The sequence below is a fragment of the Mirounga angustirostris genome, unplaced genomic scaffold (assembly GCF_029215605.1).
Source record: "Mirounga angustirostris isolate CCGP_5_RB_7025 unplaced genomic scaffold, mMirAng1.0.hap1 SCAF_6, whole genome shotgun sequence".
In the NCBI taxonomy this organism is placed as follows: domain Eukaryota; kingdom Metazoa; phylum Chordata; class Mammalia; order Carnivora; family Phocidae; genus Mirounga; species Mirounga angustirostris.
Genome location: NW_026991714.1, coordinates 56,803,836 through 56,821,817, shown reverse-complemented (window position 1 = coordinate 56,821,817; position 17,982 = coordinate 56,803,836). Strand labels below are relative to the sequence as shown.

The following is a 17,982-nucleotide window of genomic DNA, read 5'->3' as shown; positions in this document are numbered from 1 at the left end:
TCATTCCAGAATTCTAGGTTAATCCTCTATAGTAGAAATCACTCCTACTACAATGTTTAGGAAACAAAATTCAACTCAGACCTCTTATAAATAAAATAAATAAAATCACAAAAAAAACCCACACTATTTTCCCCACCTTCTATCTGGAAAACTCAAATATTGTTTCTCTTCCGTGCTCTGTTCTCATAGCTCTTTTAACTGTATTAACTATATAAGAGAGCTTCCCAACCTTTTTCTGTCCATGCACAAACAGAAAATTATTTGTACGGCATCCTGGATGAGGCTACTCTCCAAGAGAGGTGAAACCCCCAGAACCCTCACCTAGGCCCACAGGTACAGTGGTAGTTGGGAAACTCTGCTATATATTGTGATTTGGGGTCTATTTATCCCCCTCCTTCCAGCTCTGACTGGAGAACAGGGTCTGTGTGTTATCCATCTTTGTATTTCCAGTGCTTAGCCACATGCTTCACACATAGCTTAGTAACTGTTGATTTAAATTCAGTGATCTAGAGATTTCTTACATAGCACCAGACGTTTCCAGGCTGTACTTTAAGAATCACTGATAGTGATGAATAAATTTGTAGGAAAGTATTTCTTCATGTCTTGATGTCTGTGATACTTTCCAGTAATTGATTACTCTCTTAAAGTTCTTAATTGTTTTCTAATTGTGCTTTTATAGGATGGATATGGAGAAAGGAATGTACTGTTTATTGACTTCGAATGAAAGTTCATGCTCACTGAACACATTAAGAGGCAAATCATGCATGTGTCATACAGATTATTGCAATATGTAACTTTCTTAACATCCTTATCAATACTGATAGTAACAGTCTAAGGGCAATAAAACTTAAACTCAACTTTAAAGATATTTTAACTGATTTAATCTTTGGTCAGTAATTATTATGGTCCAAGACTTTAATTTTAGTTTTAAGAGTTTTAAGCTGAATAAGAATACTTTAAAACTTTTCTTCAATTCTGTTAATAAAGAACAGGTTAAATAAATTTTGGAATATCCAATCAGAAGAAAACATGAAGCTGTTGTTTTTTAAAAGGAGAAATAGCTCTATATATGTTAATGTAAAAAAAAAAACAAGATTATTAGATGAAAAAAACAAGGCATAGAAAATTTTGTATTAAATAATCCCTTTCTTGTAAATAAAATGGATATGTTTATTTTTAACATGTACTTTTATGTTGACATATCCATAAAATTTTTTTTTTCCTAGAGAAATATATAAGAAACTCGATTGGTTATTTTATTGGTTTATACAAGAAGGATGGGGATGCTGGACAGGAGGAAAGACTTAGTTTCCCTTTTATATAAGCCTTTTTATATTATTTAATATTTTTCTAAGGACAAGAAGGTAACTGAGTGATAAGAAAGCAACTCTTTTTTGTTTTCCTCTAAAATTTCCTGTATTTAAAAACATTTAATTAGCAGAGCTTCCAGGACCGGCAGAAACTGAAAGAACATATAAGCCGGCCCTGCAAGAAATATTAAGGGGGGTTCTATAAAAGGAGAAAGACCCCAAGAGTGGTACAGAACAGAAATTTACAGAGACAATCTATAAAAACAAGGGCTTCATAGGCAACATGATGAAAACAAATTCGTATCTTTCAGTAATCACTCTCAACATGAACAGCCTAAATGCTCCCATAGGGTTGCAGATTGGATAAAAAGATAGGACCCATCCATATGCTGCCTACAAGAGACTCATTTTGAACCTAAAGATACATCCAGACTGAAACCAAAGGGATGGAGATCCATCTTCCATGCCAGCAGATCTCAAAAGAAAGCTGGGGTAGCAATTCTTATATCAGACAAATTAGATTTTAAACTAAAGTCTGTAATAAGAGACACAGAAGGACACTATATCATTCTTAAAGTGTCTATCCAACAAGAAGATCTAACAATTGTAAATATCTATGCCTCCAACATGGGAGCAGCCATCTACATAAGCCAACTGTTAACCAAAATAAAGAGTTATATTGATAACAATATGTTAAGTGTAGGAGATCTCAGTACTCCACTCTCAGCAATGGACAGATCATCTAAGCAGAAAATCAACAAGGAAACAAGAGCTCTGAATGATACATTGGACCAGATGGACCTCATAGATATTTACAGAACATTCCACCCTAAAACAACAGAATACTCATTCTTCTCGAGCGCACATGGAACTTTCTCCAGAAGAGACCATATACTGGGTCACAAATCAGGTCTCAACCGATACCAAAAGATTGAAATTATTCCCTGCATATTCTCAGACCCTAATGCTTTAAAACTGGAACTTAACCACAAGAAAAAATTGGAAGAAATTCAAACACTTGGAAGCTAAAGACCACTCTGCTCAAGAATGTTTGGGTCAACCAGGAGATCAAAGAAGAACTTAAACAATTCATGGAAACCAATGAGAATGAAAACCTATGGGATACTGCAAAGTCCTAGGGGGAAATACATAAGTCATCCAACCCTCACTCAAAAAAACAGAAAAATCCCGAACTCACCAACTAACTTTACACCTTAAAGAACTTGAGAAAAAGCAACAAATGCCTAAGCCACGTGTTAGAAGAGAAATAATTATTAGAGCAGAGATCAATGAATTAGAAACCAGAAACACAGTAGAGCAAATCAACGAAACTAGAAGCTGGTTCTTTGAAAGAATTAATAAGATCAGTAAACCACTGGCCAGATGTATCCAAAAGAAAAGAGAAAGGACCCAAATTAATAAAATTATGAATGAAAGGAGAGAGATCACAACTAACACCAAGGAAATAGAAACAATTATTAGAAATTATTATCAACAACTATATGCCAATAAAATAAGCAACCTGGAAGAAATGAATGTCTTCCTGGAAACCTATAAACTCTCAAGACTGAAATAGAAAGAGATAGACAACCTGAATAGACCAATAACCAGTAATGAAATTGAAGCAGTGATGAAAAACCTCCCAAAAAACAAAAGTGTCCAGGGCCTGATGGATTCCCTGGGGAATTCTACCAATATTCAAAGAAGAAATAATACCTATTCTCCAGAAGCTGTTTCAAAAGAAATAGAAACAGAAGGAAAGCTTCCAGACTCATTCTATGAGGCCAGCATTACCTGAACCCCAAACCAGGCAAAGACCCCATCAAAAAAGAATTTCAGACTGATATCCCCGATGAATATGGATTCCAAATCCTCAACAACATGCTAGCTAATAGGATCCAACAATACATTAAAAGGATCATCCACCACGAACAAGTGGGATTTATCCCTGGGATGCAAGGGTGGTTCAACATTCGCAAATCAATCAGTGTGATAGAACACATTGATAAGAGGAGAGAGAAGAATGATATGGTCCTCTCAGTTGATGCACAAAAAGCATTTGACAAAAGGCAACATCCTTTCCTCATTAAAACTCTTCAGAGTATAGGGATAGAGGGAACATTCCTCAAGTTCATAAAATCCATCTATGAACAACCCACAGCAAATATCATTCTCAATGGGGAATAGCTGGGAGCCTTTCCCTTAAGATCAGGAACACGTCAAGGATGCCCACTCTCGCCACTATTGTTCAACATAGTACTAGAAGTCCTAGCAACAGCAATCACAATAAAAAGAAATAAAAGGTATTCAAATTGACAAAGAAGTCAAACTCTCTCTCTTCACAGATGACATGATACTTTATGTGGAAAACCCAAAGCCTCCACCCCCAAATTACTAGAACTCATACAGCAATTCAGTGATGTGGCAGGATACAAAATCAATGCACAGAAATCAGTTGCTTTCTTATACACTAATGCAACTGTAGAAAGAGAAATTAGAGAAACGATTCCATTTACAATAGTACCAAAAGCCGTAAGATACCTCAGAATAAATCTAACCAAAGAGGTAAAGGATCTATACTCTAGGAACTACAGAACACTCATGAAAGAAATTGAAAACACAAAAAGATGGAAAAACATTCCATGCTCATGGATCAGAAGAATAAACATTGTTAAAGTGTCGATGCTGCCCAGAGCAATCTGTACCTTCAGTGCCATCCCGATCAAAATACCAATGGCATTTTCCAAAGTGCTGGAAAAAACGATCTTAAAATTTGTATGGAATCAGAAAAGACCCCGAATCACCAAGGAAATGTTGAAACAGAAAAAAAACAGAGTTGGGGGCATCACGTTGCCTGATTTCAAGTTATATTACAAAGCTGTGATCACCAAGACAGCATGGTACTGGCACAAAAACAGACACATAGATCAATGGAACAGAATAAAGAGCCCAGATATTGACCCTCAACTCAATGGTCAAATAATCTTTGACAAAGCAGGAAAAAATATGCAATGGAAAAAAGTCCATCTCTTCAATAAATGGTGCTGGGAAAATTGGACAGCTATATACAGAAGAATGAAACTCGACCAGCCTCTTACACCATACATAAAGATAAACTCAAAATCAATGAAAACTCAATGTGAGACAGGAATCCATCCAAATCCTAGAGGAGAACATAGGCAGTAACTTCTTCGACATCGGCCACAGCAACTTCTTTCAAGACATGTCCCCAAAGGCAAGGGAAACAAAAGCAAAAATGAACTTTTGGGACTTCATCAAGATAAAAATCTTCTGCACAGCAAAGGAAACAGTCAACAAAACAAAGAGGCAACGCACGGAATGTGAGAAGGTTTTTGCAAGTGACACTACAGACAAAGGGCTGATATCCAAGGTCTATAAAGAACTTCTCAAATTCAACACCCAAAAAACAAATAAGTCAAAAAGTGGGCAGAAGATATGAACAGACACTTCTCCAAAGAAGACATACAAATGGCCAACAGACACATGAAAAAATGTTCATCATCATTAGCCATCATGGAAATTCAAATCAAAACCACATTGAGATACCACCTTACACCAGGTAGAATGGCAAAAATTGACAAGGCAAGAAACAACAAATGTTGGAGAGGTTGTGGAGAAAGGGGAACCCTCTTACACTGTTGGTGGGGGTGCAAGTTGGTACAGCCACTTTGGAAAACAGTGTGGAGATTCCTCAAAAAATTAGAAATAGAGCTACCCTATGACCCAGCAATTGCACTGCTGGGTATTTACCCCGCAGATGTAGTGAAAAGAAGGTCCATAAGCACCCCAGTGTTCATAGCAGCAATGTCCACAATAGCCAAACTGTGGAAAGAGCTGAGATGCCCTTCAACAGACAAGTGGATAAAGAAGATGTGGTCCATATATACAGTGGAATATTACTCAGCCATCAGAAAGGATGAATACCCAACTTTTGCATCAACATGGATGGGACTGAAGGAGATTATGCTAAGTGAAATAAGTCAAGCAGAGAAAGTCAATTATCATATGGTTTCACTTATTTGTGGAAAATAAGGAATAGCATGGAGGACATTAGGAGAAGGAAGGGAAAAATGAAGGAAGGGAAATTGGAGGGAGAGACGAACCATGAGAGACTATGGACTCCGAGAAACAAACTGAGGGTTCTAGAGGGGAGGAGGGTGGGGGGATGGGTTAGCCCAGTGATGGGTGTTAAGGAGGGCACGTATTGCATGGAGCAGTGGGTGTTATATGCAAACAATGAATCATGGAACGCTACATCAAAACCTAATGATGTACTACTGTGTAGTGACTAACATAATAAAATTTTTAAAAAGTTAAAAATAAATTAAAAATAAAAAAATAAATATAAAAACATTTAATCAATGTTAATTTTTTCAAAATTTGGTCAACCTAGAGTTAGATTGAGGTACATTCCAAAAGTCACTCTATAGGAAAGTTAAATAACTTCTTCTTTGTCATTTTGTAAACAAATATTTTTTAAATCCCTTCAACGAGTTCTAAGATCATAAACATTTTAAATGCTTTTTAGTGAAGATTTAAAAATGGAGAAGTAACTTGACTGTGTTCAGTCTTCTTCGTAAGCTTTTGAAAATGAAAATGAAGTATATTAACTTCTTTACAGTGTGTTACTGTCAGAGAATTTATATGTGATTTTTTCATCTTTTCCAGGGTAATGGCAGATGAGTTAACCAGTTCCAGAGCAGGATTGCAGCGTCAAAACCGCGATGCACAGAGTGCTATTCAAGATCTCCTGAGTGAACGGGAACAGTTTCGTCAGGAAATGATAGCTACCCAGAAGTATGGCATTTGTTTACATTCTGACCCCTTCTTTCTCTTGCAATTTTTGTTACTGTGATAGTTCTTTAGTGTTTCTACATTTAATAACTTTTATTGAGCATATTCTTCAAATAGCATTTTAAAATAGATGCCCAGAGAGGGAAGAAGACCAAAAAAAAATAAGACTACATGCTTCTTATGTTCTTAATTGAGAGAGAAATAATTATAGCTATAATAGAAGAAATCTCTGGGTTTAAAAGTAGTTTTTGGTTATAGTTATAGCAGTTTTGTATAATTTTTGGTAAAAGCCAAAAAGTATACCTATCTTTCCTTTGGAAGGAGATCTTTTTAAGGACTATTCTACAGTATTAGAGTTTACTTTCAGGCACTCCAGAACTTCTTTTAAGGAAGAACATCAATTTATACTTCTATACACAGATCTTCCTCGACTTATAATGGGGTGGCATCCCAATAAACTCATTGCAAGTTGAAAATATCATAAGTCAAAAATTAATTCAATATACCTAGCCTACTGAACATCATGGCTTAGCCTAGCCTACCTTAAACATGCTCCTTACATTAGCCTGTACTTGGGCAAAATCATCTCATACAAAGCCTATCCTATCATAGAGTGTTGAATATCTCAGTAATTGAACACTGCACTGAAAATGAAAAACAGAATGGTTGTACAGGTACAAAACTGTTGTATCGGTTGTTTACCCTCATGATCATGTAGCTTGCTAGGAGCTGTGGCTTTCTCCCACTGTCCAGCAACATGAGAAATATGGTACTGCATATTGCTAGACCAGAAATAGATAAAAATTCAAAATTCAAAGTACAGTTTTTATTCAATGTTAATCACTTTCACACCGTCATTAGTCAAAAAGTCATTCACCGAACCATCATAAGTCAAGGCCTATAATTGATTTATTACAAATCAAATCAGTAAGAGTTGAAGAAATCACGGGAAATTATAAGAATAAAAACATAATACAGATGACCCTCGAACAACACAGGGGTTGGGGAGGCTGACCCTCCCTGCAGTTGAAAATTCTTGCATAACTTTTGACTCCCGCAAAAATGTACCTACTTACAGCTTACTCTTGACCAGAAGTCTTACCAATAATATAAATAGTTGGGCGCCTGGGTGGCTCAGTTGGTTAAGCGACTGCCTTCAGCTCAGGTCATGATCCCAGGGTCCTGGGATCAAGTCCCGCATCGGGCTTCCTGCTCTGCAGGGAGCCTGCTTCTCCCTCTCCCACTCCCCCGCTTGTGTTCCCTCTCTCGCTGTGTCTCTCTCTGTCAAATAAATAAATAAAATCTTTAAAAATATATATATAATATAAATAGTTAACACATATTTTATATGTTCTACATATTATATAGTACATTCTTAACAATAAAGTAAGCTAGAGAAAATAAATTGTTACTAAAATCATAAGGAAGAGAAAAAATAAACTAAAATCATAAGGAAGAGAAAATACATCTACGGCACTATACTGTATTTATCAAAAAAAATCGGCCTTTAAGTGGACCCACATAGTTCAAACCCATGTTGTTCAAGGGTAAACTGTATATCAAAATATCAGATTTCGTGGGAGGCAACTAAAGCAGTGTTTAGAGGGAAATTTATAGCTTCTTTAAATGCTCATAGTAGAAAATAAAGGTCTTGTTGGTAATATAAGCTTCATCTTTAAGAAACGCAAAGAGCAAATTAAGCAGACAAAAGAAAATAATAAGAATGGGAGCAGAAATAATGAAATAGAAAGCCAAATGCTGGTTCTTTGAAGAGATAAATTTAAGAAACCTCTAGGCAGTATGATCGGGAAAAAAAAAAAAAAAACAACCCCAAAGGAATGAGGAGTGGGTATTTCACGTAGACTCTATAGACATAAAAAGATGATTAAGGGGATACTATGAAGAACTCTGTGCCAGTAAATTCAACACCTTAAATGAAATGGACAGAGTGCTTAAAAGACATTAAACTACCAAAGGGTACTCAAGACAAAGAGCCTGAATAGCCTGACCTATTAAAGCAATTGAATTTTTAGTTAAAAACCATTCAACCCACAGAATGGGAGAAGATATTTGCAAATGACACTACAGACAAAGCACTGATTTCGAAGATCTATAAAGAAGTTCTCAAACTCAACACCCAAAAAAACAAATAATCAAGTCAAAAAATAGGCAGAAGACATGAACAGACACTTCTCCAAAGAAGACATACAAATGGCTAACAGACACATGAAAAAATGTTCATCATCATTAGCCATCATGGAAATTCAAATCAAAACCACATTGAGATACCACCTTACACCAGGTAGAATGGCAAAAATTGACAAGGCAAGAAACAACAAATGTTGGAGAGGTTGTGGAGAAAGGGGACCCCTCTTACACTGTTGGTGGGAATGCAAGTTGATACAGCCACTTTGGAAAACAGTGTGGAGATTCCTCAAAAAATTAAAAATAGAGCTACCCTATGACCCAGCAATTGCACTCCTGGGTATTTACCCCAAAGACACAGATGTAGTGAAAAGAAAGGCCATAAGCATTCCAGTGTTCATAGCAGCAATGTCCGCAATAGCCAAACTGTGGAAAGAGCCGAGATGCCCTTCAACAGATGAATGGATAAAGAAGATGTGGTCCATATATACAGTGGAATATTACTCAGCCATCAGAAAGGATGAATACCCAACTTTTGCATCAACATGGATGGGACTGGAGGAGATTATGCTAAGTGAAATAAGCAGAGAAAGTCAATTATCATATGGTTTCACTTATTTGTGGAAAATAAGGAATAGCATGGAGGACATTAGGAGAAGGAAGGGAAAAATGAAGGAAGGGAAATTGGAGGGAGAGACGAACCATGAGAGACTATGGACTCCGAGAAACAAACAGGGTTTTAGAGGGGAGATAGGTTGGGGGATGGGTTAGCCCGGTGATGGGTATTAAGGAGAGCACGTATTGCATGGAGCACTGGGTGTTAGATGCAAACAATGAATCATGGAACACTACATCAAAAACTAATGATGTATTGGGGCACCTGGGTGGCTCAGTCGTTAAGCGTCTGCCTTCGGCTCAGGTCATGGTCCCAGGGTCCTGGGATCGAGCCCCGCATCGGGCTCCCTGCTCTGCGGGAAGCCTGTTTCTCCCTCTTCCTCTCCCCCTGCTTGTGATCCTGCTCTCACTGTGTCTCTCTCTGTCAAATAAATAAATAAAATCTTTAAAAAAAAAAAAAAAACTAATGATGTATTGTATGGTGACTAACATCACCTAATAAAATTAAATTAAATTAAAAAAAATAATAATAACCTTTCAATAAAGAAAACTCCAGGCATAAATGGATTTACTGAAGGATACTAGCAAACAACTAAGGAAAACATAAAGCCAAATTTACAAAAACTCTTCTAGAAAACAGGAGAAGGAAATAATTTCCAACTGACTTTATGAGGCAGCATTATCTTGATACCAAAACCAGACAGAGATATTACAAGAAAACTACAGACCGGTATTTCCAATGAACATAGATGCAAAAGTCCTAATCCAACAATATATAAAAAGAAGATATATATATCCTTATACATCATGGCCAAATATATTTTATCCTAGGGTTTGTAAGTTGGTTTATCATTCAAAAATCCGTTAATGTAACTCATGAAAAAACACATAATAGATACACAAGTCAGATCAATTACTACTACTACTACTACTACTACTACTACTACTACTAATACAATCCTATTACTACTAGATGAGTATATTAGTATATTTTACCTGTACTAAAATATGAGAACTAAAAAAAGTACTGTTTGGGGCACCTGGGTGGCTCCGTCAGAAGTACTGTTTGTTGAATGACTCCCAGATAATTACCTGATAAATATATAAATGCTTTCTGTAGTCTTATTTTACCAGAATTCCCAATTTATTGAACTCTGAGAAAAAGATATAGGAGAAAGATACTATGTAGATCCTTTTGTAGTTCATAAGCGTGATGATTGGGTGTTCACGTCGTTGTGTGACGTACCTCCCTCAAACCTTGTTACAACCTCGGCACATTACCCCTCTGACGTGAAAAAAAGAAAAAAAGAGATACTATGTGATTTGTGAAGAATTTCAGGTTTCTCATTTATTGAGTATTCTTGATTTTCATGTTTTATCCTCTTATTAATATTCAGTGTTCCTGTGTGTTCTGTGCAGATTATTGGAGGAGCTCCTGGTGTCCTTGCAGTGGGGAAGAGAGCAAACTTACTACCCTAGTACACAGCCTCACACCACAACAGAACTAGCATTAAAAAATCACAAGTTGGCAAAAGCTGTAAATGCTCATCTTCTGGGAAATGTTGGCACTAACGGTCAAAAAAAGATTCCATCAACGGTTGAATTCTACAGCACCCCAGCAGAAAAAATGGCTGAAACGGTAAAATATTTCTCTTTTCTGGACTGTGGAACTTCTAAGACTGTCCTCTTACTCAAAGGTGGTATGTTATAATGCAAAGTGCTTGGCATTAGGAGTTAGGAATTATGGGATCTAAACCTGATTCTCGTGCTAATGAGCTTGTGATCTTGGAGAAAATTGTTTCCTCATCCGTGCTTTAATTCCTGAAACATTTTTTACTCTGTCCTTAAGGAGCAAATTAGTTGTTTTGAAAGGGCCTGTCTTTTAGCTACTGAATCAGTGATAATCTTGTACTTGAGTTCATTGTGATATGAAAATTAGTGTAGAATTTTTAATTCAACAATCATGAGTAGATAATAGATTACTTCTGACATCAGAAATTATTTGTTAATACCCATATATAGATATGAATGTGCCAAATGCTGCAGAATCAAATAGTGTACCCCTGGTACCTACAGTCCTGGGTGAATTCAGGGTTCATGCCGATGAGCTGTCAAATGCTGTGGTCTCCCGGTTCTACGGGCACAGCCAAGGTCACCTCCATACATTTCAGTATCTGACTCCTATCTCCCTGTCTTAGGCTTTGTCATTAACCAGAACTATTCCACTTTTAAAATCAACTCAACACCTCTCTCCACGATCTGTGCTCTCAACTTTTTTTCCAGCCCCTATTCTTTATTCTGATTACCCCTGTGATCACATAATTTTTATTCCCTTGATCACTACATTTTTTTTCATCTGAGCAGCTCACTCTCCTGGCTTCTTTTCCTGCCGTAGCTTGCCTAGATTTCATTCTTAGGTGTCTTTTTCCCTTATCATCCTTCTCTCAGGTACCCTGAACACTTCAGTCCTTTGTCAGTTCAGCTGCTTGCCTTCTTTGTTTCTGTACTTGTCAAACTATGACCTCACATTCAGCAAATGATTTCGGTTCCTAGTTCACAGAAAAAGAAGGCAGGGGCAGAAAATTTCTTCGAAATTCCACTTGCTATCTAGAAGCCTACCTGTGTGGCAACCAGTCTTATATACATTTCTCTCACTGGAAGAGGTGTCTCTCCTCTCCAAGGCTCAGCTCCCCTCCAGGTTCAGCAGGCCTCCCCAGAGCATCCTTTCTGTCTGTCAGCTCTTTCTTCTTTGGCTTATAACACGCCCAGGTGTCTTCCATCTAAAAAAGAAAAATCTTCCCTCTATCCTAAGTTCTCTGATAAGGCCTTATCACCTTTATAGGTGAGAACCTTGGGACAGACTGTGCACACTTGTATGTACTCCCATACCATCCGTTCCTCAGGTCCTGCCATCACTTACCCGGTGGCCTTCCAGCTCCACTGTTCTCAAATCATGCTCGTATAAAGGTCATTAATGTTGAAATACTTTATTACCATATTTTATGTATCAGCACTCCGTCCTTGATATCCCCTTGACTTCTGTGACCTTACTCTTTCTTGGCCCTCTCCTACTCCCTCTCAGAACTCTTCTTCATCACCTTTTTTCCTCCTTTAAGTGTTGTTGTTCCATAGGAATCTGCTCCCCATGCTTTTCAGACTCCCTTAGTTTCTGCAACACTACACGGCCGGCTACTCACTGCTTCTCTGACCATTCTTTTTCAGAATTTGGCAGAGGGTGAGGCATCCTCCTCCCAGGCCCACTCTTGAGCCTTTCCTCTCATAACAACTTCCTAGATTCTCTAGGGACAATCCTAGTCCTGGTAGTTTTATGCTTGGGACTTCAACTGAGACATTTTTTTCTGGGTTCAAGAGACATACCCAGCGTGACATCTCCATATGCACATCTCAGACAGCTAAAAATAGAACAACCTCTCTCCTCCTTGCTTTTACATCTGTATTTCCCCTTCCCTCAAAAAGAAGAAAAAAACCCACTTCTCTTCTACTCCCTATCTTAGTGAACTATACCACTATATAGATGTTTCGAGGATTTCATAAAATTAATGCATATAAAGCTCATAGCAGATTCTAATATATAGTAATTTCTCAATAAATGGTAGATACCATTTTTATTTTATTTTCTTCCATCCCATAATCCTGTTGGTTTTACAAATCCTGTAAAAAGTAGGATTTGTAAAAGAGGGTAAATTTACCCTCTTCTAAGTTCACACACCTACCCTCCAGCCTTAATTATTGCAGTAGCCTCTTCACCAGTATTGACCCCTTGCTTTTTACCTACCTCCAGACCATCCTCTGTTGCCAGACAGTTATTTTTAAAATGCCAGTCCAAAAAAAAGGAAAAAGTCAATCCACTTGTGTTGGTACTCCTGTTCAGACAGATGCCAGTCTCCCTCATTATGGAATCTCAATTCTTTCATATTGAATAGAAAGCTTTAAAATCTTTATTCCATCTTCTCTTCCCAAGGTTATTAGCCAGGTGTCCCCACCCCCTGCTCTTCAAATCCCAGCAGCATTAACCACTTTTCACTGCACAGACGTGCCACTATATCTCAAGCCTCTGTTCATACTTACTTCTGCCCAGACTGCCCTCCCAGCACCTCTCTGCCTTTAAGAATCAGCCCTCCCTGAAGCTCACTGGCAAACTTAGAGGGTCCTTTCCCCAGGCTTCCATTGTGTTTTGTGCATTTATCTATTGTAGCTCTTTATCATGTTAAATTGCAGTTGTTTGATTCCCCACCCCCCCAAACTGTAAGCCCCTTAAGGGTGAGGACTGTATTTTATGTTTCCTCAAGGTCTGGCATAGTAATCCTTTACACATAGTAGGTGCTCAGCTATTTACATAATGAATCAGTACCCGGTTGAGTTTATCCTTTCCGTTCTCCTTGTTGGGAAACTGTCCTTGCCTCCTTGGTTGCTGCCAGTAGCATGTGGTATAATTGACTGCCCCACCTTTCTTGAAACACTCCCTTCTCTTGGCTTCCATAACTGCACACCCTCCTGGCTTTTCTCTTTTTTCTGACCATTCTGTTTTACTGTGCGATATTGGGTATCCTCAGGGCTTGGTCTAGATCCCCTTTTCCCGATCCTTTATCCACCACATTCTCTTAGTGAACATAACTGACAGTCCTACTTTCTTAGGGTCTCTTGAGCCTTTCAGCCCATTGCTTCAAGGTTATCATTTCTTAGCTAGATTACTGCAGTAAACTCCCTTTCTTTGTTCTTCCCTTGTCTGCTTTTAATGCCTGCCCTTTCCCCTATCTTCCAACTGTGTACAGCATGATTTCTCTGAAAGGTACCCTGCTTAAATCCTTCCGCATTAATTCCAGGCTAAAATCTAGAAACCTGTCTGTACTGGTATCTCCGTCTCCTTCCACTGTACTCCTTCGGTATTTTCTCTCTCTCTCTACAGACATAGAATGTACTAGCATATAGAGAGTATTTCCATACCCTCTAGCATCCAACCAAATTTTACAAAAAATAGATCTCAAAAATTCAATGGAAAAAACCTCAATATATTTGCAAAACAGAGGTCCTAAAATAGAATGCTGGCTCTTAAATAGTGCCAGGATGTTCTTAAATTAGCTGTAAGTCTTTGGGTATGGTAGTAACTTAGAAGGAAAAAACACTGCTGGACAACATGAGAGTGAGAGAAACAAGCATATCCAACCATATCTGAAAGCTCCTTATGTAAGGCATCGGCTTACATAAAAAAAAAAAGTTCTTTCCCCCGCTGCTTTTCACAGTTCCTTTCCAACCGTAGTGCCTACCTCATTTGCACCATAACCCATCCTCCTCATGGGATGATCGTTGAGAGAATATAAACATAAGAAACAGGAGCTTTGAATAAGCATGTTATCTTTGCCCTTAACTGGAGCATTTTTTTCAACCCAACAGTTCCTCATGTTGTGGGTCTCAGTCAGGGAAACAGCAGAACAAGTCAGAGCAGAAGAATTAGGAAAGCATGGTGTCCATGAAATCCAAGAAACAAGAACATGATTGTTAGCATAAAATATGGCATATACATTAGAAATAGAGAAATGAAAAGCTATTGATTTTACAATCAATTAAAAACTTTGAAATAGGATTTCATTAAAAGAATGCAGAATCCTGATTCCAGGCAGTTGAATGAAAGATCCATAGAGGGGAGGTGGTGGGTGTTTTTTGGTTAAGGATAAAAATTGACATCACTTAAGGTAGAACTGATATAACCTTATTTTTTTTCTGTGTTTTCATGCTTTTTCACCAATATCCATAAAAGAACATTAATTTCATCATTTTTGAAAAATAGGTAACCTAGGTAATATAATAGTCATTGTTAAATTTAGAGCTTTTTGGAAAAGGGATAAGTTCTCTAACCAATCAAACTCATCACTGAGATGTTATTTTTTATGGTAGTTACATATTAATGAAATGGGGCTTTATAGGTAGTTTTACATCAATAAAACCAAGGGTTTTTAGAGTCCCTAAGGCATACATCTGACATTACTTCTTATTTTCCTTAGGTTCTACGCATTTTGGATCCAGTTACCTGTACAGAAAGCTCACCTGATAATCCATTTTCTGAGTCTTCACCAACTGCCTTACTTGCTACAAAGAAAAATATTGGACGATTTCATCCCTATACTAGATATGAAAATATAACTTTCAATTGCTGCAATCACTGCCAGGGAGAACTTATTGTCCTTTAACATTCAATATGTTGGAGGCATGCTACAGGCCCTTGCTTCTTACCCAAGAGTCATTATTATTTGGGAGCTGGAGTTCTTACAATGGTAGAATGTCACTTTCTATTTAAGTAATATATATCCCCAACAATGTTTCATGTACTGGACCACAGATTACCCTTTCTTAATAAATACCTCAGGATAAGAAAAGAATGAAACCGTGTAGATATATTTAAAGTAGATGATAGTTTCCAGGCATACATGATACTTTTCCTAAAGGACTCTGAAAGAAAAAGATCCTACCTTTATTTTAGGCCCTAAGTTATATCTTGCTGTGTGTTTAACATGAGCAGATTTAATTGTGGTACTCTAATGCAGGGTGGGTCATATGCAGCTACAGCCATTCATTTACTGTTGTCTATGGTTGTTGGGTTTGGGGTTTTTTGGCACTACAGCAGAATTGAATAGATGCACAGGGCTTGTTTGGCCTGCAAAACTTAAAATATCCTATCTGGCCCTTTACGGGAAAATTTTTCTGGCCCCCACTCTAAAGGAATAATAGCTGGCAGGGGGATGGGTGAAGGGAGTGTCCATTCCCTTTTTGGTGATTTATTTTGGACTACAAAGGCAGCTTGTGGAAATACTATGGGTGAAGGGACTAATATTTTAAAACTAAATGCTGTATGTTAGGAAAATTATAAGTATTTTATAGCCACATTATCAAGTGTTTCAGCAAAACGTATTCTCATGTTGGTTTTATGTGGGGAATTCCATAGTTCGAATGGATACAACTTGACATATATAAAAGAAATAGATTTTACTGAGCTCGTTTTGACAAATGCAACACAATAGGAATATCCAATTTGATATAAAATGAGAAAGTAGGATCCTTCTAGAACATTGTACAAACGCCAAATGCAATCCATTATTAATTTATATTAATATATATTATTGTTTATGTGGACCATCATAAAACACCCTTTTATAAGCCTTTTAAAATATCCACAATATGTTTATACCAAATTACACTATATTAGTTGCAGAATTGCCTATTAAAAGAGAAATCTAAAGACAAATCTGGTGAAAAAACATATTTTAATGTCAACCTAATGAGTTTTTTGTCTGATTCATCTAAGTTAAACTTTGAAATGGCAATAAATTTCTCTACATTCTTTATTTTGAATATTGATTTAATGTGCTTTTCAAGTCTTCATCTAACTTACACTATTTATAATTGATTCTTCAGCCTTTCCTTTGGGTTTACTTTGTATAAAACTTAGAAGAAAACAGGGGAAAATCTTCATGACATTGGATTTGGCAATGATTTCTTGGATATGGCACCAGGAGCACAGACAACAAAAGAAAAAAATGGATAAATTGAACTTCATCCAAATTAAAAACATTTGTACACCAAAGGACACTATCCACAGAATGAAAAGGCAACCTACAGAATGGAGAAAATATTTGCAACTTATATGGTTTATAAGGGTCTAGTGTCTAGAATAAAGGATCTACAATTCAGCAACCAAAAATCAAACAACCTTATTAAAAAATGGGAAAAGAACATGAGAAATTTCTCTTAAAAAAGATATACACAATAGTCAGTAAGTGTATCAAAAGATTCTCCACAGCACTAATCATTAAGGAAATGCAAACTGATATCACTTCATGCCCATTACAATGGCTGTTATCAAGGAAGGAAAATAATGAGTGTCGATAAGGATGTGGAATTGGAACCCTTGTGCATAGCTGGTGGGAATGTAAAATGGTGCAACCACTTTTGGAGTCAGTATGGTAGTTCCTCAAAAAATTAAGCATACAATTACCGTATAATCCAGCAATTCCACTTCTAAGTAGATACCCAAAAGAATTGAAAGCAAGGACCCAAATAGAGATTTTTATACCAGTGTTCACAGCAACATTAATCACAGTAGCCAAAAGGTGGGAGTAACACAGGTGTCCTTTGATGGATGAATGCATAAACAAAATGTGTACACATGCAATGGAATATGATCCTTAAAAAGGAATGAAAATCTGATATATGCTACAGCATAAATGAACCTTTAATACATTACACTGAATGAAATAAGTTGGAAACGAAAGGACAAATAGTGTAGGTACAGGAAACAATCAAATTCATAGTGACAAAGTAGAACAGTGGTTATGGGGGTCAAGGAAAGGACGAATGGAGAGTTTTTATTTTCTATTTTTATTTTTTTGAAGATTTTATCTATTTGTCAGCACAAGCAGGGGGTAGCAGCAGGCGGAGGGAGAGGTAGGCTCTCTGCTGAGCAAGGAGCCTAATGTGGGACTTGATCCCAGGACCCTGGGGTCATGACCTGAGCTGAAGGCAAATGCTTAACCAACTAAGCCACTCAGGTGTCCCTAGAATGGAGAGTTTTTAATAGATACAGACTTTCCATTGGGGTGATGAAAAATTCTGGAGATGGAAAGTGGTGATGGTTGTACAGTATGAATATACTTAATGCCACTTAATTATACACTTAAAAAATGGTCAAAATGGGAAGTTATATATATATATATAATCACACACACAAAAAATGTGCATACACTCATAACCACAAACTAATGTCACACTTCTGCAATGGTTGGTTTAAGAGTGTCAGTAATAGTAATAATAGTTACTAAATAAAAAAAAAAAGATCTTAAATCAACAACCTAACATTATACCATAAGGAACTAGGAAAAAAAGAGCAAGCTAAGCCCAAAGCTATCAGAAGGAAGGAAATCAAAATTAGAGCAGAGAGAAAAATAGAGAACAGAAAAACAGTATCAAGGAAATCAAAAGTTGGTTCTTTGGAAAGATCCACAAAATTGACAAACCTACAGCCAGACTGACTTAAGAAAAAAAGAAGATGCAAAAAACAAAAATCAGAAATGAAAGTGGGGAAATT

At 37.1% G+C, this 17,982-nt stretch overlaps 1 protein-coding gene and 1 non-coding gene across 2 annotated transcripts in view; both read left to right on the top strand.

Annotated features, from left to right (window-relative positions):
• The window catches only part of BLZF1 (basic leucine zipper nuclear factor 1), a 28,295-nt gene extending 12,052 nt beyond the window's left edge, over nucleotides 1-16,243 (top strand). Inside the window, exons 5-7 of the mRNA XM_045877514.3 lie at nucleotides 6,000-6,128; nucleotides 10,305-10,524; nucleotides 14,906-16,243. Of these exons, the coding sequence (XP_045733470.1) occupies nucleotides 6,000-6,128; nucleotides 10,305-10,524; nucleotides 14,906-15,091 (535 nt within the window). The 3' untranslated portion in view covers nucleotides 15,092-16,243. The remainder of the gene's footprint in view (nucleotides 1-5,999; nucleotides 6,129-10,304; nucleotides 10,525-14,905) is intronic.
• Nucleotides 10,075-10,176, top strand: LOC123847283 (small nucleolar RNA U13). Its single transcript, XR_006791520.1, has one exon. It is a non-coding gene; the product is annotated as a small nucleolar RNA U13 (small nucleolar RNA).
• Nucleotides 16,244-17,982: the final 1,739 nt, after the last annotated feature.